This window comes from Megalops cyprinoides, chromosome 18, assembly GCF_013368585.1.
Source record: "Megalops cyprinoides isolate fMegCyp1 chromosome 18, fMegCyp1.pri, whole genome shotgun sequence".
NCBI lineage: Eukaryota > Metazoa > Chordata > Actinopteri > Elopiformes > Megalopidae > Megalops > Megalops cyprinoides.
In genome coordinates this window covers 16,580,227-16,603,412 of record NC_050600.1, presented here as the reverse complement: position 1 = coordinate 16,603,412, position 23,186 = coordinate 16,580,227, and the positions used below count along the sequence as shown (strand labels likewise).

General features: G+C 41.4%; 3 protein-coding genes across 5 annotated transcripts; 1 reads left to right on the top strand and 2 right to left on the bottom strand.

Moving 5' to 3' along the window:
* Positions 1–50: 50 nt before the first annotated feature.
* On the top strand, positions 51–8,545 carry LOC118793342. Of its 3 annotated transcripts, XM_036551482.1 has the most exons (5): positions 51–247; positions 834–894; positions 3,249–3,383; positions 5,878–6,294; positions 6,675–8,545. In XM_036551482.1, the coding sequence occupies exons 1-5, from the start codon at positions 167–169 to the stop codon at positions 7,226–7,228; spliced, it is 1,248 nt and encodes a 415-aa protein (XP_036407375.1). In that variant the 5' UTR covers positions 51–166; the 3' UTR covers positions 7,229–8,545. The 3 variants fall into 3 exon arrangements, with proteins under 3 accessions (XP_036407375.1, XP_036407374.1, XP_036407373.1); XM_036551481.1 differs by lacking the exons at positions 51–247; positions 834–894 and adding an exon at positions 2,030–2,563 and having other exon boundaries at positions 5,881–6,294; XM_036551480.1 differs by lacking the exons at positions 51–247; positions 834–894 and adding an exon at positions 2,030–2,563.
* A 355-nt stretch (positions 8,546–8,900) lies between these two features.
* LOC118793341 (cytochrome P450 2U1-like) lies at positions 8,901–11,869 on the bottom strand. The gene is made up of 5 exons (XM_036551479.1): positions 11,286–11,869; positions 10,552–11,205; positions 9,894–10,055; positions 9,502–9,669; positions 8,901–9,347 (listed from the first exon to the last, which is right to left on the bottom strand). Exons 1-5 carry the CDS (start codon positions 11,728–11,730, stop codon positions 9,169–9,171), a joined length of 1,608 nt encoding a protein of 535 aa, XP_036407372.1. The 5' UTR covers positions 11,731–11,869; the 3' UTR covers positions 8,901–9,168.
* A 1,730-nt stretch (positions 11,870–13,599) lies between these two features.
* Positions 13,600–21,829, bottom strand: LOC118793381 (phosphatidylcholine:ceramide cholinephosphotransferase 2-like). The gene is made up of 6 exons (XM_036551541.1): positions 21,768–21,829; positions 16,676–17,304; positions 15,738–15,855; positions 15,246–15,399; positions 14,337–14,503; positions 13,600–13,893 (listed from the first exon to the last, which is right to left on the bottom strand). Exons 2-6 carry the CDS (start codon positions 17,152–17,154, stop codon positions 13,717–13,719), a joined length of 1,095 nt encoding a protein of 364 aa, XP_036407434.1. The 5' UTR covers positions 17,155–17,304; positions 21,768–21,829; the 3' UTR covers positions 13,600–13,716.
* Between the last annotated feature and the right edge of the window lie 1,357 nt (positions 21,830–23,186).

Here is a 23,186-nt window from a genome sequence, read left to right as displayed (position 1 = left end):
GTGAAATAATGTAAAATGTAAAAATCATTTATTTATGTAACTTTGGCTGTGTACAATGTATGTGCCATGTTCTTTATAGCTGTTGGAACAAAGATGAAACATGCTTCCCATACTTTCTCTTTGTATGACAGAGTATTAAACCAAAACTGGGGGGCAGTGCAGTACAATGGCAAGGGGCTGGGCTTGTAACCCAAAGACTGCCAGGTTGATTTCCAGGTGGAAGACTGCTGTAGTACCCTTGGGCAAGGTATTTAACCTGAATTGCCTCAGTAAACATCCAGCAGTATAAATGTTTTATATATGAAAATTGTAAGCTGTGTCACTTGCTCTGAGTAAGAGGGTGTATTGGACCTGGTTATTAATATGGTTTCAAACTGTTGTGAATTGTGTGAAAAAATTGAATCTTCCTGTTTTTAAAATTGTTTTCTTCTTTACATTATATTTAAAGGACTATGCAAACCAGTGAGTCTGTGTACATCCACACAAGTACAGATATCCATTATATACTCTAAAGTATTCCTCTTGATGAATTCTTTAAAACTGTAAAACACTGGATTTTGAAAATATGTAAACTGTTTCTCATGAATGCTGCAGCTGAGCTTTGTTAATTTATAACTTCAAAATTAATCAGATCTTTTGTGTCAACATCCCACTAGAAGCCAGAGACTTTTGTTAAACAACTGTATTTACTATTGCATGTGTCTCATGACTTTGTTGTCTGTTTATAAGATTAGTGCTGTATAGGTTTGGATGTGCCCTGCTAACCTGTAATGTGGTGAATGGCACATTAACATGGGTTCCAATTGTATAATGTAGTTTCTCTTTTCTTACAGGGATGGCAGCCTATAAACTGCATTGTATGCCTGGAACCCATGTTAATGCGGGAAAAAAATGGTGAGCATACAATCTAGAAAACCATTTTATTCATGCTGGAATTATGGTGCCAACAGTTTTTGCATACCATCAGCATGGCTTCATTAACCTTCCTTACTCAGTGACTGTCTGAAAATGAATCCTGAGACGCAATAGTAGATGTCATTGCTGTTGGGTCGCTTGCTGCGAAATTTTCCATATTGGTACTCCGTGAACATTACCTGACGGAGCATTTTTTTTTCTTGCGACCCAGTAATGAGAGGAAGGCGATCCGCAAGAGGGGTAGAGAAACTGCACTAAATCACAGTTGCAGTTCACGTCACGCGTATCTGCTCCAAAACCTGATAAAACCGTGACTTTACATTGCGGAGTGAGAGAAAGGCTGGCGTGAAACAAAGTTAAACAACACACATGGAGCGTCGTGTTGCGCTGTTGGGTACTAAAAAAAAGAAAGAGTCGATAAACCGATCTTCACTTTTAACGCATACCAAACAAACGGACACCTGTTAATGCAAACCGCAGACGTAGCCTATGTGGCTGCAAGCACGAGAAGAACTGAGTGGACTGCACAACTGCTGATGCTGGGTACAAAGAAACCAGGGATTTCGCAAACTGAATGCTGAATTCCAGTTACAGGACAGCTTGCATGTGCATGTACATGTGTTGTGCATATGTCTGTTACTTACGGCAAAACTGTAGATCCCACACATTGTCTTATCTGCAACTTCAAAAAGGCTTAAAATAGGAATGCAAGAAATTGTGGACCTAGGTTGTAGGTATCCAGGATACTGGAGAGATTTCCCCCCTCATCCTCTGAAACATAGCAGAACTTCAAAGCATCATCTTATAGTTTTGGATTATTGATATATCCATTCTTTATAAAAGCTCGGAGGTCAGGATTCCTCGGGTTCGGTAAGAGAAGAGATAAGTACAAGACAACCAGCTATGTCGCTACCTTATCATGTAGGCTAGTATATTTTTGCAGCCAATTCATATTATTATTATTGTTGTAATGGAGATCCTGTCACATTTTAAATTAACAGTACTGTCGGCTCTGCTTTTCCATGGGCTGATTTCCCCACTTGACGTTTTGGGGGAAAAAAAAAAAACTTTGCCGCCCTGGGCGGAGTTACCGCACAGTGCAATGACGCTATGGTAAAGCAATGGTGCCTGGGAAGTCAAAGCTTATTGCATCAAGGAACACTAAAAAATAGCTAGCTAGCTAAATAGCCTACACGAAAGAAAGAAAACTGCTAGTTATAAGCAATCACAACAACAACAAAAAAGAATCTAGAGATGGATTCTTTAAAGGTTTACGACGGCGTGCAGCCTTGGACTCCCGAGGAGATCCAAGCAATGCTGTCCATTTGGGCGGATTCCACCGTCCAAAAAGAGCTCGAATCGTCTGTGCGGAACGAAAAGGTATTTTTGCGGATCTCCTCCGAACTGGCTGCGGTGGGATTTCTTCGCAGTGCAAAGCAGTGCCGTGAAAAAGTAAAGAAACTAAAACAAGAATACAGGAAACTCAAAGAACACAACAGTCGAGGCGGTCCGGACCGAAAAGGGGGGAAATGGTTTAATATTATGGATTCCGTACTGGGCAATGCTAGACCTGCAACATCGGGGGGTGGCGTGTTGAACTCCGCTATGTCGATTCTGGAGGCCATGTCGTCTCCGTCTCCAACCTCGGGTAACTGTACTAACGGTTTGATAAATTTATTTCCATTAACATATTACTAGCTAGCTGTCGATGTAGTGCTACTAAAAAGTCTGTTTTGGCTAGTTGGTTATTGATGCTAGGTAGGTAGCTAGTGAGCTGCTTGCTTTGACTTGGGTTTGCTGGCTTGTAGCCAGCTAATAATTACTCGTTATTTTGGCACAAGTAAAGGCTGTCTAGCTGACATTAGCTAGCAGTTTACAGTCACTAGGTTGCTACAGTTAAGCTTGCTAGCAGGCTACGTCCCCTCTGAAAACAACTGTGAAGTAACTACTTAGATAGCTAAGTTGTCTTCTTAGCATGTGTGCTGCCTATTAGCTAGGATAGAAGGTAAATAGCTTGACATTTTTCTTTACTAGATCGATTGCTAGCTGGCTAGATTTATTTGCTGCTGCCCTTATTATAAAACCGATCTGTTCACATCAGAAACATAACATGAAGTAGCCACGTTGATAGTTGATACTGATAGTGTTGCTTTTATTGGAGACCACTTTGCTAGCCAAATGTTCCCAAGTGAAAGCAACACAAGTGTTCTCCAGTAAAGTTTTTTTTTTTAATTTCTCCTTGTAAATTGAAGGCAGTAACTACGGAATGGATGAAGTGTTGATTGTCTCATATGGATTTCCCTTGTTTGAAACGTATACACATCTTGTTTTAGAGGATTCAGCGTTGACTTGTGACGAACCCATAGTAGAAGTCCAAATCCTTAGTGAAGAACAACAGCCAGTCATGCAAGCAGCACCCGAAGTAAGGCCCCGTTCGCCTCCACCAATCATCACAAGGCCCCACCAAGGTAAGCGCAGGTTGTTCTTAATGACTGATTGTGTTTTGATCATGTCTGCTCCATGTAGGGATGGCCATCGAGAACCTGAACTAAATTGGTACCCGTTCCTGACTGGTCAGTACCGAAATATCGATAAGCTCCTGGACAAACGGTGCTGGTATCGGTATTTATGTAACGTTTATTCATTCTAACATAGCTGGCATTTTCAAATGGCTGGTGCTAGATTGGATCAGCGGGAGGGACGGGACGGGAGGGACCATAGGTATGGGAGGGACGCTCTGCTCCGTGTGACGAAAGCGTTCGCATGCCTCTGATTGGCTAACCCTAACCATAACCGTTTCGAATTCCGAGCGTTATTCTGTGCTCTACAGTCATGGCTGATAGGGTAAAACGTTCAAAAGTGTGGGCTCACTTTACTAAATTGAATAAAAATGCAGCTAAATGCAATATATGTAAAAAGGTAGCTGCGTGTAAAGGGGGTAACACCAGCAACCTCATGAAACACTTAAGAATACGACATTCTATAAATCTGAAGCAGTGCAGCGTGTTTGACTGCTTTAGCAATGCGGCTTCTGCACCTACGTCCTCAGCGGAGCCTCCCAGCTCCGATGATGATGGGATTTGCCAAACTAAAAATGGGACTCTCTCGACCTCGTCAAGTCAAGGTAACACTCGTTATCGTTATAAAAAATAAGTCTGTAGTTCTTAATTAGTGGTGGGCAGTTAGATTTGTTTTAGTGAACCGATTCTTTCGAATAGTTTGAGAAACGGAACCTGGTTTTGAGTTTTGATTCATTTGAACTTCCGGTACGTTTCCTCACTCGTTTCTTCAGCTTACAACACTCGCTGAAGCTTTACCTTGAATGCAAAAGGCCGTGTACAAATCTGATGTTAATGAAAAAAAAAATACTCAAGCACTACCACCGTTTTTTCAATTTCATACGTTTCAAAATGGTAAAATAAATCAATGTATCGATAAACGTGTATAGCCTAAAACACGTCAATTTAACATCATACAATTACGTGCATGTCCTTAAAAATCTTTTTGTTTTACTCATTTGGACAGTGCTATTGTTTAATTGTCGAGCTGTCCGAGGTCGAACTCCGGCTTTTGCACTCAGGTTTTCGAACTCGATCTTCCTGGCTACTGAGCTGCAGAAGGTTGATGGTCGAGACACTACAGCGGTGTAACTAAATCCAGATCCTTTTGTTTACAATACAAAGATTAAAAATAATTATTTCACTGGGGTAAATTTAGTAAGATAATTAGTCTATTTTCTTAAGAGGCGGACGTTACTGCGACCTATTTTTTGGGCGCATTAGTCCACACGTTCTTGCTCTTTGTGGATTGTTATTAGCCTATTGCTGCGCGCACTGCGTAGTGATACCAGAGGTTCCCGACGGATTGCATGCAGTTGACCGGGAGCAGCTGAATTGGAAAAAAAAAGAACGACTCGGTTGTGCTTGTGAACCGGTACGAACGACTCACTAAAAAGAGTCGTTCAAAAAGAACGGCTCGTTCGCGAACCGCACACCACTATTATTAACTCGGGACATAGTTAGCATCGGTTTTAAGCACTTCTAATTTATGTTCCTAAATAATTCCATAGATAACCATCAGTCAAGCAGCACCCACAGCTTCGTCAGTAGATAGCAGAAACCAGACTCCCAAGTCCAACCCATTCTCCATCGCTAGATGAGGGAAAATGACACGGGGAAAAAACAGCAGAATGTCACAGGGCTGTTGCCAAGTTTATTGTGAAAGATTTACAGCCCTTCACTACAGTGGAGTCAAGTTGGTTTAGGTATGCTTGGTAGCCAACAGCATAAATCGCTAACTGCTAGGTAGCCTAAGTTTGAGCTTAGTGTGAGCTGTCCTGACAACCAGAGATGAATAATTTTGTATTGCTTATGGTTGTTAATATTTTCAACTCCAGAAACAATTAAACTTATTTCTGTAAAAAAGTAATAATAAAATAACTGTTGAATCTTTTAACATCTTTAAATGTCATGTCTTTATTTTTGCACCAAATTATGGAGAGTAGTATCAATAAGAGTACCGATAAGTATCGGTATCGTTAAGCAGCAGTATTGATATTGGTGTCAATAAAATCCTAACGATACCCATCCCTAGCTCCATGTTCATATGAGTACCAGCAAACTGTCCCAATTTACTTCGATGGAGAAGCAGTGTTAGGAAGCCAGTAAAGAGTGACACTACTATAGGTGAAGAAATGGGTCTGAAATTGGCATCAGGCTGCATGCCAAATGCTGTTAAACTGTTAAATGCTGTTGATGGTTGACTGGATACTTAGTTTTTAAGAAAGTGGTGTACATAGTTTGCTCACGTGTGCTTAGTAACATTAAAAGTTGCCTCACTAGCCAGTGAAAAACATTGAAAATGCTTTGCAGTCAAAGACTTGCAGTTAGTAAAAGCAACTGTACAGTAGGCCTACTCCAAACTCTGGAAGAGTGTACATGAATAAATATATCTTTTTTTCAGCAGTCAAAAGGAAAAGAGCCTCATGCTCAAGCGACGAATGGAAGAAAATAATTCTGGAGTCAGATGAGCAGTACGTGGGAGTGCTCCACAAAATGCTGGAGAGCGAAACACAGCACAGGAAAGATGAGCTGCTGCTCAAGAGGGAGGAGATCCAGCTCAAGAGGGCGGACGCGCAGCAGACGAGGGACGAGGCCAGCACCTCCGCGGCCATCCAGGGACAGCTAGTCAGTGTTCTGGGGCAGATAGCCGAGCTGTTCAGAGCCAAGCAGGCGGCGCTGCACGCGCGCGTGTCGCAGGGGAGGGGCGGCCCGTCCTCCGCAGCCTTACAGGCTGCTCCCCTGGAGAGGGAGACCAGGAGGGAGCGGCAGCAGGGTGACGTGGATATGGCGGCAAGTCAACACCCGGCTCCTGCAGCAGGTCAGTGATTCCAGAAAGGTAGCCTCGCTACTCTAACAAGAGTTGCCGACTCTTCAGTCCTAAATGTCCTTAATTTATCATTGCGGAAATATCACTTTAAGCATTACATTACAGGCATTTAGCAGATACTCTTATCCAGAGTGACCTACATCAATTGCAATGTTATTCATTTATACAGCTGGTTATTTACTGAGGCAATTGTGGGTTAAGTAGCCCAGTAGCAGTGCACCTGTGGGGAATTGAACCAGCAACCTTTTGGTTACGAGTCCTATGCCTTACCTGCTATGCTACACTGCTGCCCAAAGAGCTGATCCTCTTTAATGGGCAAGAAAAATTACAAAATGAATGTACAGATTATTATTTTACATTTTTTGTTTCAGGATCCCATGAAGGGGCTATCAGAGAGACGCAACACATAATAAAAACCGAGTCAGAGGAGTCTGTTGTTGGCCAACAGAGGACTGATACAGTGCCTTTGCATTTGGAACCCATCCCCATGCCGTATGAGGAAGGCCAAGCTCACAGTACTACACAGGACGCTGCAGCGGTCACCATACAGCAAGACCTCCTGGCTGCCCAGCAAGAGCAGTGTCGCCTGATGGCGGAAAACAACCGCATCCAGCGGACGCTTGTTCGGGCGGTATCCCGCAGCAACAGGTGCATGAGCGACCTGGCAAAGAGCATCAGGGCTCAGACTGCTGTCGCTGCCAGTGTCCAGGACAGGATTGTACAGTTATTGGAGAGGCAGGAATGGACCAATCAGCTGCTCACTATGAAGGTGATGGGCGTCTCGTCTGCACCATCAGACCACCCACAGGAGGCGAGGGGAGAGGCTGCCCGGCCCAGCACTGCACCCCAGTCTGTGTGTTTGGGCAGGGCCTCCGGCAAGGAGGCCACGGAACTCTCCTCTACTTCTGCAGCCTCAGATCAGTAACACACATTTGTTGCTAGCAAATTGCTACTTCATTTTTAATTCCCATTTACTGTACTCCTTTTGCATACATTCCTCTAATATCATTTTATGTTTAAATTAGTTAGTTTTGGTAGGGAAGATAAGTTGTTTCGTAAAAGTGGAACGAGATGTAAGATATCAGGGGTGCCACATCTGCAACCCTCCAGTTCTTCATGTGTGCCCCCTGATGTGAGAGTGAAAGAAAAAAGATTACATCTGTTATGAATTACACCAATGCTGTAATTAAAAATGTCATTGTCTTGCAAAGTATGTACACTTGTTATAGTGTACACAAACTTGAGGGCTCTTTGGCAAGCAGTTTATGGCTGTGATTTCCCCACAAGCCTAAAACAACTAAGTAGCCATTGGTAGATGGCTAAGAAGCCATCACCTTCTTTTAATGTCCTCTTGTGTAACATTAAGATTTTATAAACATATTAACACAGATAACATTTTGGCAGTTCTCAGTGCAATTAATTAATTGGATATAAAACACTGAAAAATGTTGTATTGCAGTACTTTGACAATGACAGGCTCATTCTCAAGACTGTTAGTACTACATTATAGTACACCCCAGTACTATAATGAAGACCCTCACACTTTCCCAGCCTCTGTAAGAAGCCCCCCCCCCCCAGTTATTGGTTTCTTATTACTCAACTTCTTGTTATCTGGTTTGCAGAATGCTGCTTGGTATTCAAAGGTACACACTGTTTAAAAGGTGGTATTAAATTTTGCAGCCATTAAATGATTTGATAAAATAGTCTGTTTCATAAGTGCTCACTACAGCTACTCGCTACAAGCCAGCTACTTGTATCTAAGCAATGATACATGGCAACAGTAGCTGCTACTAGATTTCTTTTTAATCTTGTATCTTGTCTTGCTACATGTATCTTGGAAGCAGAGGTCCTGTATTTAGTACAGGTTGTTTGGTATTCAGCTAGCAGTCCTTATTTTTTATGTAGGTTAAAGTTAAATGTTATCTGATTTACATTTGGCAAATTATCTATGTTTTAGATGGTCAGTGCCAAGGTTCCATCTGTTAGCCCAGATAGTTTGGAGTTGACTGTATTTGGGGGGAAAAAGAATCAATTTAAATGTTGACGTGGTTTCTATAAATTCTAAAATAAAACCCATGCAGCCAGCAGATTAATTGTTCTTCACATTTGTGTACTACAAGAATAAGCTAATAAAATGGAATGGACCGGTGGTTTTATATATGGTTTGTTCCTAACTTGGTAAGGTTTATATGGAACTCTTGATGATGTGATAATTTTATAATATAAGAGACAAACAGATCAAAATGGTTCATAGTTGTGAAAGTACAGCAGCATATTCTAAAGGGCACAGCAGATAATGATTACATTTAGTCACACAGCAATATTACTGACACAGAATGTTGTCCCTCCTACAGATGGTGTTAAACTGACATCATAGAGGGTTCATTGAGAATAATCTGTCCACATAAACCTATTCGTCTTCAGACAAGTTTCAGTATTTTAGTAGTTTAAGTAATAAACGCATAGTCTTTGTACATTTAGGTGTTTCCTATGTTTTGAAATATGTAGCCATTTCAATTTGAAATCATCTGTTTCTGTAACTGCTGTTACAACTACTGTATAATCTGTGTATAGTGAGAAGTATAGTGGATTTTTTTAATTTTAATACTTTTTTCTTGCTCTTTCCTTTCATTGCATTATGTGTGAACTTGAAATGAGCCTATGTTAATTCTCACAATTACACACTGTAAGAGAATGGAGAATGAAATGTCAGAAGAAACAGGACCGGCTGCACTCTGCCAGGGAATGAAAACTGCAACCTTTCTACAGGATACAACAGGTTTCTTCACAGTGTCCCACTTCCACCCACCCTCATTACAGATATAAAGGCCTTTTTGGACCTTAGCCGTGATGTGTCACTAGGGCTCAGCGTGGAGTCACACAGACCGTGTACGGACATGGGGCCAGCGTTAGGCCGAATCTTCCGTGCATGGGTGGCGGTGGGAGACCCTCTGGGAGTCTGAAGGTGAATGCTTGCATCAGGGTGGAGAACATCAAGAAGAGCTCCATCTTGGCCAGCTGCTCGCCCATGCAGACCCTACGACCTGTAAACACACAAAGGATATGAGCCCGATTTCTCTGTGCACTTCAGTGTATTCACCTCCCGATATGCAAAAAATGACTACAAATCTGGTTTATTCATTCATGTGAAATAGTCATTTGTCAAATGTATGGTCATTGGAAACTGGAAAATGTTACCTATGCCAAACGGAATAAAGCATTCTCTTCTTAGAAGTTGTCCGTTCTTGTCCAGGAATCTGCAGGGATTGAAAATGTCTGGGTTGTCCCACACTGTGGGGTCTCGGTGGACTGACCAGAGATTGGGAAGAATCACTGTGCCTTTCGGTATGGTGTAGTTGCGGAACACTAACAACACACAGATTTTGTAGTTAAAATTAGCGTGTGTCCTATTTGAATTAGCAACTTCCAATCAACACAAGTAAACTGTGTTCAGTACAGATGTCATTTACAGACACTGACAAAAATTCACAATCTCGGAGGCATCTTGACACCTCTCACCTGTAGTGTTATTTTGCCTCTTGCACACCTGTACCCTTTACGCTGTCACAGGAGCAGTTGCATGTCCTCACCTGTAGTCTGTGAAGCCATGTGGGGTATGGCCAAAGGGACCACCACTGTCATTCTCTGTACCTCCATGATGGTGGCCTCTGTGAAGGGCAGTCTAGCCTTGTCTGTCAGTGATGGGACCCTGTCTGGCCCTATCACCGAATCAATCTCCACTTGAACCTTCTCTGTAAACAGCAAAAAGGCCACATCAAAATACAAATAAAGAATCCAAACCATGCAGTTAGCTACAATGTGCACTGCTTCTTTGTAAAATGGGGTGCATAGGGGTACTGCTGATTCATGAGATATAGTTCTTGCCCTTGTGCTGAATTGCATTTTCTTTAGAAAGAGAACAACCAAGATTGAAACTTGAAAAACAACTTGCCAACATTTAAAAATCATCAAACTTTAAAGTGTATGGGGATATGGGAAGATTTTAGATTTTATCAAGACCCATAGTGTGCAATTCAACCGTTTATCTTCCCTTTATTGAACTATGAAAGTTAATATTTTGTTCAATGAGTAAAATAAGACCCTCTGGTCTTGTCTGTTCATTTGAAAAAGAAAAACAAAACATTGAGTAAACATGTCGATAACAATTAAATTAGAAATGTATTAGATGAGACATGCCAACTGAATTCTAAAGTGCTACAAGGCAGCGCGCAATTATTGGTTTGATACCTTGAATATCTGGGTACATGCACATGTACAGGAGCGTCCAGAGTATGGTGTTGGTGGTGGTGTCAGTCCCGGCGACGAAGAGGTCACCGATGATATAAAAGAGGTAATCCTCAGAAAAGCTGGTCTCTCCAGCTCCTACTCTCTCCTTCTGCTGAGCCACCTCCACCAGGTACATGTCGATGAGGTCGCGCGGATTGTCCGGATCCAGACTGGAGCTGTGCTGGGCGATGATACCCTTCAGGAAAACGGTGATATCTGCCTCCGCTTTGCGGATTTCCTTGAAGATACCAAATGGTAGGTAATAAAGCAGGGGGCAAACGTTGATTAGGACAGCCGGACCGTCAACAATGATCTGCAATCCCCTGGCCATGAGGTCGAGCAACGTGCGGAACTCTTGGTCCTTGTGGTCAAAGCGACGTCCAAAACTAATGGAGCAGATCACGTTGGAAACCGCATTGCTGACGAGAGGAGCCGGGTTTAATGCCGAACCGCTTGCGTCTTTGCTAAGTCTCAGTAACTCCGTCTTAACAAACGCCAATTCCTCTTGGATGCAAGGCTCCAAGCTCAGTTTGCCCAGCCCAAAATTCCTTAAGGTTGCGTGGCAGAATTTCCGTTGCTGTCTCCACACGGAACCATAGGGAGCAAACACTATTCCTGAAAATTTGCCAAATAAGAAAAACGCACATCAAGAGAGGTGTAAAAAGTTTCAACTTTAGAAGATTGTGTTGACTTACCTCTACGTTTTGTCATAATTGTAATGATGGGGACATCGGGTCTGTCGGAAAACACGTCTGCTCGGTTTGCAAGAGCGTCCCGGACGATTTCATAGCCCGTTAATATAACAACCAGTTGACTTCCAACAAAAATGCTGTACATATTGCCGTATAGTTTGGATTGTTCCATTAGAATAACTTGTGGCAATACTGGCGAAGAGTCTTTTGTCTCGTCGTTTCCACCGTGACACTTTCTTAACCATTTTAAAATAAAACCTGGAATCAGAAAATGTCCACAGTTGCCTACCAGAGGCCACGGTTTAGGACCGGGAGGAATGTTGGAGAAATCTCGGCTGCTTTTAAGTTTATGCAGCGCATAGTAAAAAGCGCTGAAAGCAACCAAGGCCACAACGACAGTGCTGACATTGAGGTGTAATACGGCGCTCTGAAGCTCCTCTCCGGGCATGACGCGCACTTCTTGCAGACGACTGATTAAAATCCTAAATCCGTACGGAATGCTTTTACATTAATAAACCGTGATCCTCTGGAAACGTATCTCCACATAGTCCGCGAACATTTAGGGAGGATTCGCTCAGGTATGGCCACGCTGGTTCCGTGTTGTTCTGACTTTGTAATGACAAAGTAGTTGACAACATTGTGATCTCCGCTTCCCTATTGGTCAGCGAAAAGTGGGTGGTGGCTGGCAGGGTGTTTTGGAAAACACGTGGGTGGGAACTAAAATTCTAAAAGTCTGTGGCACAGATAAACTCGGTCTGTATAAACCGCTTTTCTGGTATTAATTAATGAAACCTGTTTTTTTTGCTGAGCCATTTTGTTTAGAAAGTACGAACATGAATCAATAAATGACAAGGCTGAGAGCAAACATCCTGAAGACAGAAACCTACACAGACAAATCAGTCCAGCAGTTGTGGAATGGAGTTTGTGAAGCACAAAAACATGTAAGAATGTCTGACATTGTGTTGCAGAAAGATTATTGTATGTGTAACAGACATCAAGGTATGGTAAGGCATGGTAAACATTTTATTCTCAAATAGTTTACAGACACACATAAATAGCTTGCAAATGCAATATTTGCACTGACAGCTGTATACATTGAAATAAAATTAAAATATTAAAAAAGTGCAACTGCACAGGTATTTAAGGCACATGATGTGGACATCACTATAGATTAATTTCCATTGTTTCCAAATTCCATAAATATTTCAATAAAATCACAAGCATATCAGTTTCAAGTTAAAGACAGCCCCTCAGAGCACATAACCACCACTAGACATGGCAGACACTTACAGAACAATGTATGCATATTAATTGTAGTTCTGCAAGATGTTCCTCTACACTGAACAACACACACTTCTTAAAAATTATTACAGGTTGTATCAAACACTTAAAATGCCCTCCTTCATTTCAACATGATTCAGATGAGCTTATGACACAAATGTGTTTCTGCTTGTGTGGCAAGATATTGTAGAAAGTATGGCAGTAATGGACATGAAGCGCGGCAGTTCCAGTATCTGCTGGTTTATGTTAGAAGTCATTATTTGATAGGAACACAACTAATCCAGTGTAAGTCAGATGCCTGCTGAAAGGTCACAAAAAACTGTAGGGGAATGGAACCACCCATCCCTGAGTAAAGACCTCAGCTGTTTTTGTTAATGACATTTTTCCCAACCATATTGTTAAAGCAATCATTCCTGACCATGAAGCTGTAAGGGGCTAAGTTTATATATAATCTTGAAACACTGAAAGTGAAGTAAACAGAAAAATTCAACATTTCTGTTGCCGACAAATCTGAACACTCATTTTATTATGTAATGCGTGACAGTAGGTAGAAATGGCCTCCGTGTAAACGTGTGAATAATGCTCTACAGTTAGACTTGGCAAGGCTTCTGCAGAGGTATGTCCAATCTGCTTTAATGTAACAATATCCCCTGTATACCTAAACCAAGACATTATTATATCAGACCAGATATCATGACTGAAAAACAGCTTTGATTATCATGGTCTGAAGCAAGACTTTCATTGTACCTATCCTCGCTGTGCCCAAAGCGAGGATTTGGCAGATGTGCATGGTAAGAGCCCATGAACTACAGTAACTTTTTTTTTTTATCAGGGAGCACAGTGTACAAAAGCATCACAGCATGTTGACTTTGGTTTTTTTCAATCAATAGCAGATGTCTACCTGATAAATGCTCAGATGGACTCATTTGTGCTCTTAGTTGGGAAATGCACAGAACGGGGAAAAGCAGACTTTCCCTGAAATCTACTCGTTTCATGTTCCAGAACCGTTTTTCCCATAGTCTTTTCCGTAGGCCTCAAGAGTCATGGTGTAAAGGTCAGCCCATTAACCCCTTCTTTTATGTGTGAATGTAGAAGGTGGACTGCAGATGGATCGACATGGCTGGTGAATGGTGGGACAGATCTCTCATTACTCTTAAGGGCTCTGCACCATGGTGTACCTCTTGCAGGAGTTTTTGAAACAAGATGGCGGCCAGGATATGGGCCAGCTGAAAGTACACGGCACCTGGGTCTGCACATTTTTCTCAAAGAAGCTGAACATGGGGTTCCACCAGGTATTCATGAGGTAGTTATGCGGAGAGGATCTCAGCTCCTGTTGACCCACAAACACAAAAAAACAATGAACAAACAATGGCTAGTATGGTGGTAGGTGGTACATTTCAAAACAGTATTCATACCTAAATTGATCAATGTTACCAAACCATAAAAACAACTAGAGTAACATAGTCCTGAAATTATAGTGGCATACAAACAATCATCCCTCTTATCCCTCATCAATTGCAAATACTTTACAACTTGCCTTGTGAAGCAGCACAACTTATTTTACTCAGTTTGCCCAATCATTAAACTGGCATTCATTTCTCCTCATTACTATAGTGCAAAAAAGTCATTTCCCTCCTCTGAACAAGGACCTTGTCAGGCAGCCATTTTTTCAGCATATGAAATGGGCTGCACCTCTCTGCTTAGTAGTCCACAGGCTGTGAACACTATGACAGTACAGTTGTAGCTTGAGGTACAGAGGTGCTTGAGGCTCACCTGCACATTGGCCATGGTGTGATACCACCAGAAGAGGCGCGATGTGATGAAGTAGGCCACCACGACATCCACGCTGTAGTGTTCATGGGCCACCAGGATACAAACCACACCCACAGCGCTTAGCAGCCAGCAGATCAGGTGGTACCACCAGAGAGAGCGCGGAGAGTCTGTGGGAAGAACCCATAACCCTTATTCTCAGTTGTCTTTATGTCATCCACTAACACTAATTGACAGCAATTTCCAGTGCTTACAGTTTTACATTGTACTCAACTTTTAGAAGCCATTTTTACATACATTTGACATTCAACAGCTTGTCTTGCATGCTTACTCCATCACCCTCATGTCAAAAGTCAGTTACCCCAAGTATAACTTCAATTTGCTGCTGCTATACACCTGATGACTTCAGTGCTCATTAGAGATAATTCAGATACAGTTTTATTTGCAGGAGAATACAGAACTCCAACTCTGGATCTTAAGCCCAGACCCCCCCCCCCCCCCCCCAGTAATGAGCAAAGTTTGCACCAGGCTTGCTGCACAGAATTACGTCAATATCTTTTAGGAAAACAGGCAAAGATGTCTCACTTTGCAATGATCAATTTAACAGACAGGGCTTTATTGATGGAATGGAATGCGTTGCATAGGTCCACTGGAATTAACTCAAGTATGTGGTATACCCATTTTAGTGTAACACTCCCTGATTGTTGAAAAGAAGCTTTCATGGCCAGGTCATGTCAATCTTAAAAAAAAGAACTTGATTCTAAACAGATACATACCACCCACTGATTGGGCTAAGAGACTGTGAGGTGCACTTCTGATTCATTGAATATTGAGATATTCAATCTCAATATTCAGGCACCCTATTTTGCATTTTCCAAGCTGCAACACAGCTGGGTCTGCTGCAGAACTTACACTCCTTGATGAACAGGTAAGTGAGCGTGAGCATGACGGTGTGGCCACTGTACAGGAAGTCGCCACACATGAGGTTAGAGCTGGTCATGGACAGCCCTCCTCCTGAGATCAGCTGCAGAATACGGTGCACTTTGGCCTGGGAGTCTCCATACACCTTATGAAAGCACAAAAATAACAATTAGGTAAGCTCTGTGTAGGCATTGTGTGTATAAATATATATAGTATATAACTGTGTTAATGGGGCACTTGCCAAATCATACAGTATCATTACAGCCTTATAATGGTTGCTGTCTGAATAAAAAAATCCATGTGAAACAATATTCAAAGACAGCAAAAACGTTTGGTCTTCTCTCTGCATGCAAATGTCTGCAATGTTTTAACAACCGTTCAAAAGAATACCTTTTCATTAATGTCTACATATTAACCGGTTAACCAAATCAATGGGAAGAAGCTTGAATCGGCCCAGCTGCAGTCCCACTGGGAGGTCCTTACCTTGGGGGCACAGGTCATGTGCATGCCTGGGACAGGCAGGGTGGTTATGTACATAGTGACACAGCGGTAGAGGTACAGAGTCCCCATGAGAAAGAAGAACCTTCTGCCTGCTATCGCCCTGTGAATGTGAAGCCAAAGAGGCACATTAAGATGTACCTGTGCAGCTCACATGGTAACATAATATGATGCAAATAAATGATGCAAATCCATCTTCTGGGAAAAATACAAACCTGTTACTGTTTTAGCACAAGGGTGAAACAGTCTTCGGAAATAGAAAATGAACCACAACTGCTGTGATCAGAATGCGTCTCACAATTTCCTGTAGCTTAATGTGCTGGGTTTCTTAAGATGGAAGTATAAGGTAATGGATCCAAGTTTAGGACTTTCCATGCTGTAAAATGTGTGCTTCTCCTCTATTACCATATGAATCCACAGTTCTGCCATAGATACCAGAAATACCCCCAATAGCTCAGAATTGTTTTTCAATCCAGTGTAGGATAGAAGACAATGACACAGCAAGACATTTGTATGTGGAGTCTAGCTGAGCTGCTGTCTGTATTTGGCTAACTGTCCAAAACACTGGACATTCAAGCAGGCCAATGACAAAACAGACCTATTTAGGCAAATATACACTATGAGATATGTTTTAAATACTGTTGATACATTTTAATTAACACAATGTAAAATGTGAAGGGCTGAAGAGTGTGCTTATGTATTACATAAACATTAAACTCAAAAACATACAAGCCATAATTTGGATACTACTCTATAGACTAAAGGCAGGTCTCACAGGCACAGACAAGCTTTTAAAGATCACAAATCTTTAAAATAAGTCACACATTCAAACAACTTAACTGTGCAGCACCTGCTCGGAAGTAATGCTAATGAACAAGCTGTAAAAGTGAATCAAAAAGTCAGGTGAGGAGAGTCACACTTACTTGTATCTGAGGAAGAGCCACTGCACAAACCACAGCCCTACCAGTACCATCCCATTGATTTCAGCCACAGAGAAAGCCCACGGTACACGGTCGATGTAATCAAAAAACTTATCAGGCAAGGGTGGGCTGCTTTCTTTATCTGGGACCCTCTCGTGGACTACTGTGATCATAACCGTGGTTAGGATCAGGTTAAAGGTGGCATAGACAAATGCAATCCCAGTCTTCCACCATTCCAGAGGTAAGCGGTTGTTCTTGGAGTCAGGTACTGGGATCTTGATGTAGTCCCTGTGTTTCTGATTGCCTTTCCGCAGACCGAGAGAGAGACCTCCCCGTTTGGTGCGTTTGACCTTGCGGTCTTCCTCCACAGCTGTGAGGATGGTGTGTTCCAGTCCGTTGGGCAGCTTGCAGTTATCCTCCACCACACACATGTTCAGGACATCTGCAGAGTCTCCTTCGCCACAGAGATGGGTTGTTGCCATGGCTGCCGTCACAAACTGGGATTGCAGGAAGTGGGAAGAGTGTCTTATCTAGCGACCAAACATCAGTGTCTGTCTCCAACACCTGAAATCAGTCTTTATTGATTGGCAAATGCAGGTCTCGGAATCCTGTCTGCTGGTCAGCCAAAAGTCCTGCAAGTAAAGGATCAGACAGCAGTTTTAATAACTAATAACACAGCCATTAAAAATTAAGTAAGCTTAAGCGTAAGCGAGTCAGTCAGTCAATTAGTAGCACTTAAAATAATGATTCACCGCATCAAAGTAGGTCTTCATGATTATATATGACACTTATTGTGGTGGAAATCTGCAAACTGAAACTAAAACTTTGCTCCTTTCCCCCTCCCAATTAATGGAGACATGCAGCTATTTAAACACACTCAACAAGCAAGTTTCTAGTTCTGTTTTGCCTGAGGCTGGACTAAAGTCAAAAAGGCCACACCATTCATGTCTAAGATACAGATCTGTTCCTGAAAAGGAACTGAAGTCTGACACAATGACACCAGCTGTGCTGTCTAACCAGCCCATACAATAACACACTCTCCACCTGGCAGCCACCAACTATTTCTCTGTACCAAAAAAAAAATTATATATATTTTTTGTGACAAAGATCCATGCTTAACGTTATTTCTGTAAATGTGGATAAAAGACTCAAATGTATTGATGTGTTGTTCACTAACAGCAATATGCTGAAACATTACATTTAAATTGGAGCTCCTCTAAAATGTTAAATTGAGTGTAAATATTCATTTGCACATACACAAATGGGTATTTGTTATATCGTTTCTATAGTTCAGTTGCTCTGACAGGAAAGTGTTTTCAGGGCCACCCTCTTCTAGGCTTATGAAGGGAAACATCAGCAATGTACAGCTGCAGCAGGCGTGGCATGAGAACATGCCCTAGCTTGCTAAACTTTCATGGAGTTCATCAGCCTTATTTTGTCTTCAAGTTAGTGTCCTCAATCCCGCTTTGTGAGCTAGATACTCTAGGGTACTCCAATTAATTTTGGTTATAACACACTTCTATTTATTCACATTGGTTAAGGCATTTAACAGTCCTACTTTAAAGACTTTTTACTAAAAAAGGAAAAAAAAAAAAACATTAAGCATGAATCACTGTCATGAATGTCATGAATTTGGTTCCTGCTCTAGGATAAACAGCCTGCATCAAAAATTGAAGAACCAATAAGCAGCTTATGCAAAATCAGACTAGACATATATTGATTCTTTTAAATGAAAGGGTATTTCGACATCAAACAATTCCTCCTCTTAATGCTTTTCAAAAACAATGCCATTCTTGTAAAATGTTAACTGTACTATTTGGACCCCAGTGGGCATTCAGTTCAAAGTAGCTTTCTCCTGCACACAGGAAATCAAAGGCAAGACAAGGCCAACCACTCTACCAAGGAGGCTGCCATTCTGAAACGCAACCCTACAAGAATAATGAGGACCATAACTTTGACCACATACTTATGCAATGGGGTTTCACCTCATTTTCTTACTGATGAATGAATGAACCATTTTCAGTAATTGATTTGACATGCAAGTCACTGCACGCTTGTTACACAAACACTTATACTGACATGACAAATCACATAAAAAAGACGAGAGACTGTGCATTGTCTGAAAATTCAATTGAATAATTACTGATGATAATATCAAGGACGAAAATAATCCCCTTTCAGAATTATGATTCCAATTCAGTAATGATTATTTCTATGCTTCTGGGCACAAACTAGCATGGCTTTGTGTTTTGGCAGCCAGCTGGCAGTAAAACACATTCACTCAAAAAACTGTGGGTAGAGCCAGTCACAATGCTTTCCATTAGGTATGAAATTGGTCTCAAAAGGATTTGAGGTGTTTGGGGAAAAATGAAGCCATTTTCCTTGCAATTCTGTCTATTACAATGCCACAATTCATCATTGAGCTGTTCACAGCTTCTCTTGACTAGTTGAAATTACTTCTTCTAATCTTCACTACCTACTACCTGGAAGGCATGCACTATCCTATATGAAGGCAGCCAAGGACATTAGGTCAGGTGAGCAGCATACCTGGGAGCAGCCAAGGCACTGGGTGGGTGGATGACTGAGAAACCTGAGACGACTGCTAAATGAAACCTGTTGCCACACCCTCAGACACACATTCTTCTCACTACACATCCCAGCGTTAACACACACATCTATTCAGTGCTAATCAACTGAAGTCATTGCTGCGATTTGTTCCCACAGATACCAAGTATGCTTTAGAGCACATAGTATGAAACTAAAAATGATTATTACAAAGATCTCAACATTTCAGTGCAGTTAGATCCATTAGATCACACTGCATGTTTATTTTAATAGCATATTTTTAATGGTTTAAGAATTCGTCTTTAACTTTTGCCAGGCTAAACATATTTGACAATGTAATGTGGCTATTCTTACAGCAGTGAATGACACATCTACAAAGCTAGGTTGGTGTTACTAGCAATTTAAATGATGTATTTGAATAACAAAACATAACACCATCACACTACACAGGTTTCTCTGGCTTGTCTCACTCTGGATTTGCTAGTGCCAAGAAGGCATTTCTAAAATATCTCTTTCTGCTGTTCTCAGAAACATTCCTTCCTTTTAAAGCATTATCAGTATTGAGCATGAAGCCAGACCTCCATTTTAATTTACTACAACAGTAGTGAGATGTGCATCTACAGTAGCTACCCCTGATGTACAGCTTATGAATGAAGCATAGAGAAGCATAGGCATTTTCTTCTTTATAGATCTAAACAGAAAAGCGTCAAAAAAACATCTTGCATCACACCAAGTGGAAACTTCATAAAGACTGAACAGTAACACTCCTCTGTGGTCAAACGGTCGTAACAATGTCCACTGCTTCAGATCAATCATGTTTTGTGAGAAATCCACTACTATAGCTACTTCCCACCCCACACCGCAATACACACTTCCCAACATTACACATCCAGCCAGCCTGTACAGCTTGAATGCAGGGAACTCACACACAGCATTACGTAAATCAAGTAAGCAGTAAGCAAACAGCAGTTTGCTTTTAAACTTTGGGGAGCACAGTATAAAGACCTCATCACCAAGGCAATGAAAATACTCCTTGTGGGGCTAACTGAGGCATGAGTGTAAACTTTAGCAAAGGGTTAAAGGCAACCAAGTTCTTTCCTATGGTGACAGGGGGTGAAGGAAGCCAGGCACTCCCATCAGTGTAAATAGTGTCAATCATATCACAATCTTACCAAATCACAAGCCACCTCGATACAAACAGCATTGACCTCAAGTATATAACTTTTCCTTGGAATAGGTCTACAGTGTAGTCTTGCTTGTCTGATTACACTGCAGCAAGCACCATAGGATTATTATGAAATACTGTAAAGTCTGTAAAGACTAATGACTGTAGCACAGCTTTCTTCAAGCAGATGATGCGAGAAAAACTTTACATTGTTCATTTCTGGGAACAACAGGACATCTTATTTCCGTAAAGTCCCTGATGTCAGTCTTCTGAAGTCACTGACCTTTTACCAGTGACTTACAGTCTCACTCAGATAGTGCTGAGAATTTTGGAGAGGTATGCTGCCACTGAGTTGTGTCGCTATTATCTGTGTCATATACTATAGTAATGCATCAGACTGTTCTAATAAGGTTTTTTTTCCGATCAGATGAGAATGATGTGCAATCAAATAATTCCTCTAAAAGCACCACTAAGAAGAACTCGCTATGAAGTCAGAATGACCATCTCTTTACTGATTTTTGTGTCAACTGTTTTACAATTTACATGACAAACATCATACATATTTATCAAGTGCTACTGAATGCACTTACGAACTTTCACTTCACCTCAGATCAAAGCATTCATATTTGCCTTTGCTGATGTCAATGGGTGCGTTAATGGCTGTGTATTAAAAAGGTTGAGGCCGCGTCATAATAGGTAATATGATAAAACGCTTTACGATAATGGACACGTTACCATGGAACAAGCAATATTTTTCACTCGATGGCTTCCATTTAACCGGTTTTCATGAATGCCACAATGTATCTTGAAAACATCACAAATCAAATATAAAGCGCGTTTTCGACCAAATTCTGTGTACTGTCTCTAGTGTAACTTGTCATGCTATGGAGGTGTGTTCGTATTTTACATTAATATCAAGAAAGGTGCTAAAAGTTGGATACAGAATTATTAAATCTAAGTCGTCTAACCCGTCACCTTTATGTTTTTGTAGGAGGGAGAAATATGTAAACATGCAAATACTCAAACGTGGGAAAAGTAGGCTATGCTACACAGAAGTGGGGATAAGCTATTATCGAAATTTCATTTTCAGGGAAGTGAGGTGAATAAAATATGTAAAAGTACATGTCAAAAGTGCATTGTCTTACTGTAGGGAAACTATATCACATTTGAAATGTGATATGTGACGAGTCAAATGCGAAACCTTGTCATCTTTATCCGTCTCCCTACTACTTCGATCGCTCAGGTCGCGTCCACACAACTCTGCATACGGTTCCCAACGTGTCGTACAAGTACGAAAGACCATAATAATAAACAATATTGTACCTAAAATAATAGTTACAAAAGAAAAACATACAACAAACATACCTTCTATTCTTAGGGTCAAGGCTATGGACCCAATCTTGATTCTTTCCGCACTCACAATCCTACAACTCCACTTGTTCTCACTCCGCTGTAACAAGCGTGCACTTATTTGTTTCGGCGCTCCTCCCCGACAATTTGACATCATTGTTATACACACCCCTGAAATAACCGATTACATCAGGAAGGCTGATGAACCGCATTGATTGCATTAATAGCAGAAAACTAATTGTAGCGCGTTTTTAGTTTCTCACCCCCATGTATTCCCTGACGGCAATGTTTATAGAGAGGCTGATATTTAGACGAGAATAAAAATAAAGTTACTTAGACAATTATTCAAAATGATCCCCTCCCCGGTCTGAAAATAAAGTGCCAGTGTAATAAAATGTTTTAATAGTATAATACAGCACCCGCTCCAACAGCCTCTACACACCTGATAAAAATGAACAATTAGGATGACTAAACTGCTATAAAGGAAGCACCGCGCAGGGACTGGGATGTGTGTTTGCGGTGGTGTAGCGAGAGTTAGAGGGCCCTAGACTACGATCAGCATATGTCAGGCTCTAAGTGTGCAGGGATGTTTTAGGTTTATTGGTGAATGTTAGAGTTTTTCTTTCAAGAGGTTATTACGTTGAAGTTACAAACTCGTGATTGTGCTGTAGGGTTGATGTTAGCCATTGTTTCCAAATCCCCCGCGGTTAATGGGCGGTAGCTTCGTTCCGCGGTGCATACCAGGTGCACGTGTTTGGTACAGGTGTGTTATGTAGAACTGAGACAAATCAGCCAACGCATCTGAATCTTTACCAAAATTCAGACAGATGCTACTTTAAAGCTCATCTGCCAAATACGTCTGAGAGCACACCTAATTACAAACGACAATTTTTATACTAGATCAAATGTAGGCATAGTTTAACATTCTTGAGGTCCCCCCCCCCCCCCGTGCGTTTAAGCAAAGAAACCACCGCAGAAATGTATGCAAGTGTGTACATGCATCTTGATTGCCTTAATACTTTCAACACATTTCAACACTTTAAACATGCAGGTTCAGGTGTGGTTTTTTTTTTTTTTTTTTTTTACCACAAATTTCAGACAGGGTTCATCCCGTTTCCGGGTAGAGTTCAGTGGGTTGAGTCTGTTTCTCTCAATACGTCCAGAGGCACTTGGGGAGCTCTTGCCCTCTCCTGTATATATGCATGCGACACTTTATTTTATCGTTTAGTCATGAGTCTGAATGACTCTGAAGAGCCACGAGATGGCGCAAATATGCACCTATAGACAAAGTCCATTTTTCCTTCGGGTTTACAAGCTGAACGCCTCCTGAACATCTGTAATTCAAACATTATTCACCTCCCTTATGAACCATCTACTTGTTTTATTCATATGTGTTGAATTACAAATTTACAACAACTAAATGCATGTTTAAAC

What these genes read in the sequence shown, in the direction of transcription:
- LOC118793342 (XM_036551480.1), top strand. Translation starts at nt 2,170, where the DNA reads ATGGATTCTTTAAAGGTTTACGACGGCGTGCAGCCTTGGACTCCCGAG. An exon ending in GTCTCCGTCTCCAACCTCGG is followed by an intron (nt 2,564 to 3,248) that starts GTAACTGTACTA and finishes ATCTTGTTTTAG; the next exon opens with AGGATTCAGCGTTGACTTGT. An exon ending in CATCACAAGGCCCCACCAAG is followed by an intron (nt 3,384 to 5,877) that starts GTAAGCGCAGGT and finishes TCTTTTTTTCAG; the next exon opens with CAGTCAAAAGGAAAAGAGCC.
- LOC118793341 (XM_036551479.1), bottom strand. Translation starts at nt 11,730, where the DNA reads ATGCCCGGAGAGGAGCTTCAGAGCGCCGTATTACACCTCAATGTCAGC. An exon ending in AATTATGACAAAACGTAGAG is followed by an intron (nt 11,206 to 11,285) that starts GTAAGTCAACAC and finishes GCAAATTTTCAG; the next exon opens with GAATAGTGTTTGCTCCCTAT. An exon ending in CATGTACCCAGATATTCAAG is followed by an intron (nt 10,056 to 10,551) that starts GTATCAAACCAA and finishes TGCTGTTTACAG; the next exon opens with AGAAGGTTCAAGTGGAGATT.
- LOC118793381 (XM_036551541.1), bottom strand. Translation starts at nt 17,154, where the DNA reads ATGGCAACAACCCATCTCTGTGGCGAAGGAGACTCTGCAGATGTCCTG. An exon ending in TGGCTCTTCCTCAGATACAA is followed by an intron (nt 15,856 to 16,675) that starts GTAAGTGTGACT and finishes TCACATTCACAG; the next exon opens with GGCGATAGCAGGCAGAAGGT. An exon ending in ACATGACCTGTGCCCCCAAG is followed by an intron (nt 15,400 to 15,737) that starts GTAAGGACCTCC and finishes TGCTTTCATAAG; the next exon opens with GTGTATGGAGACTCCCAGGC.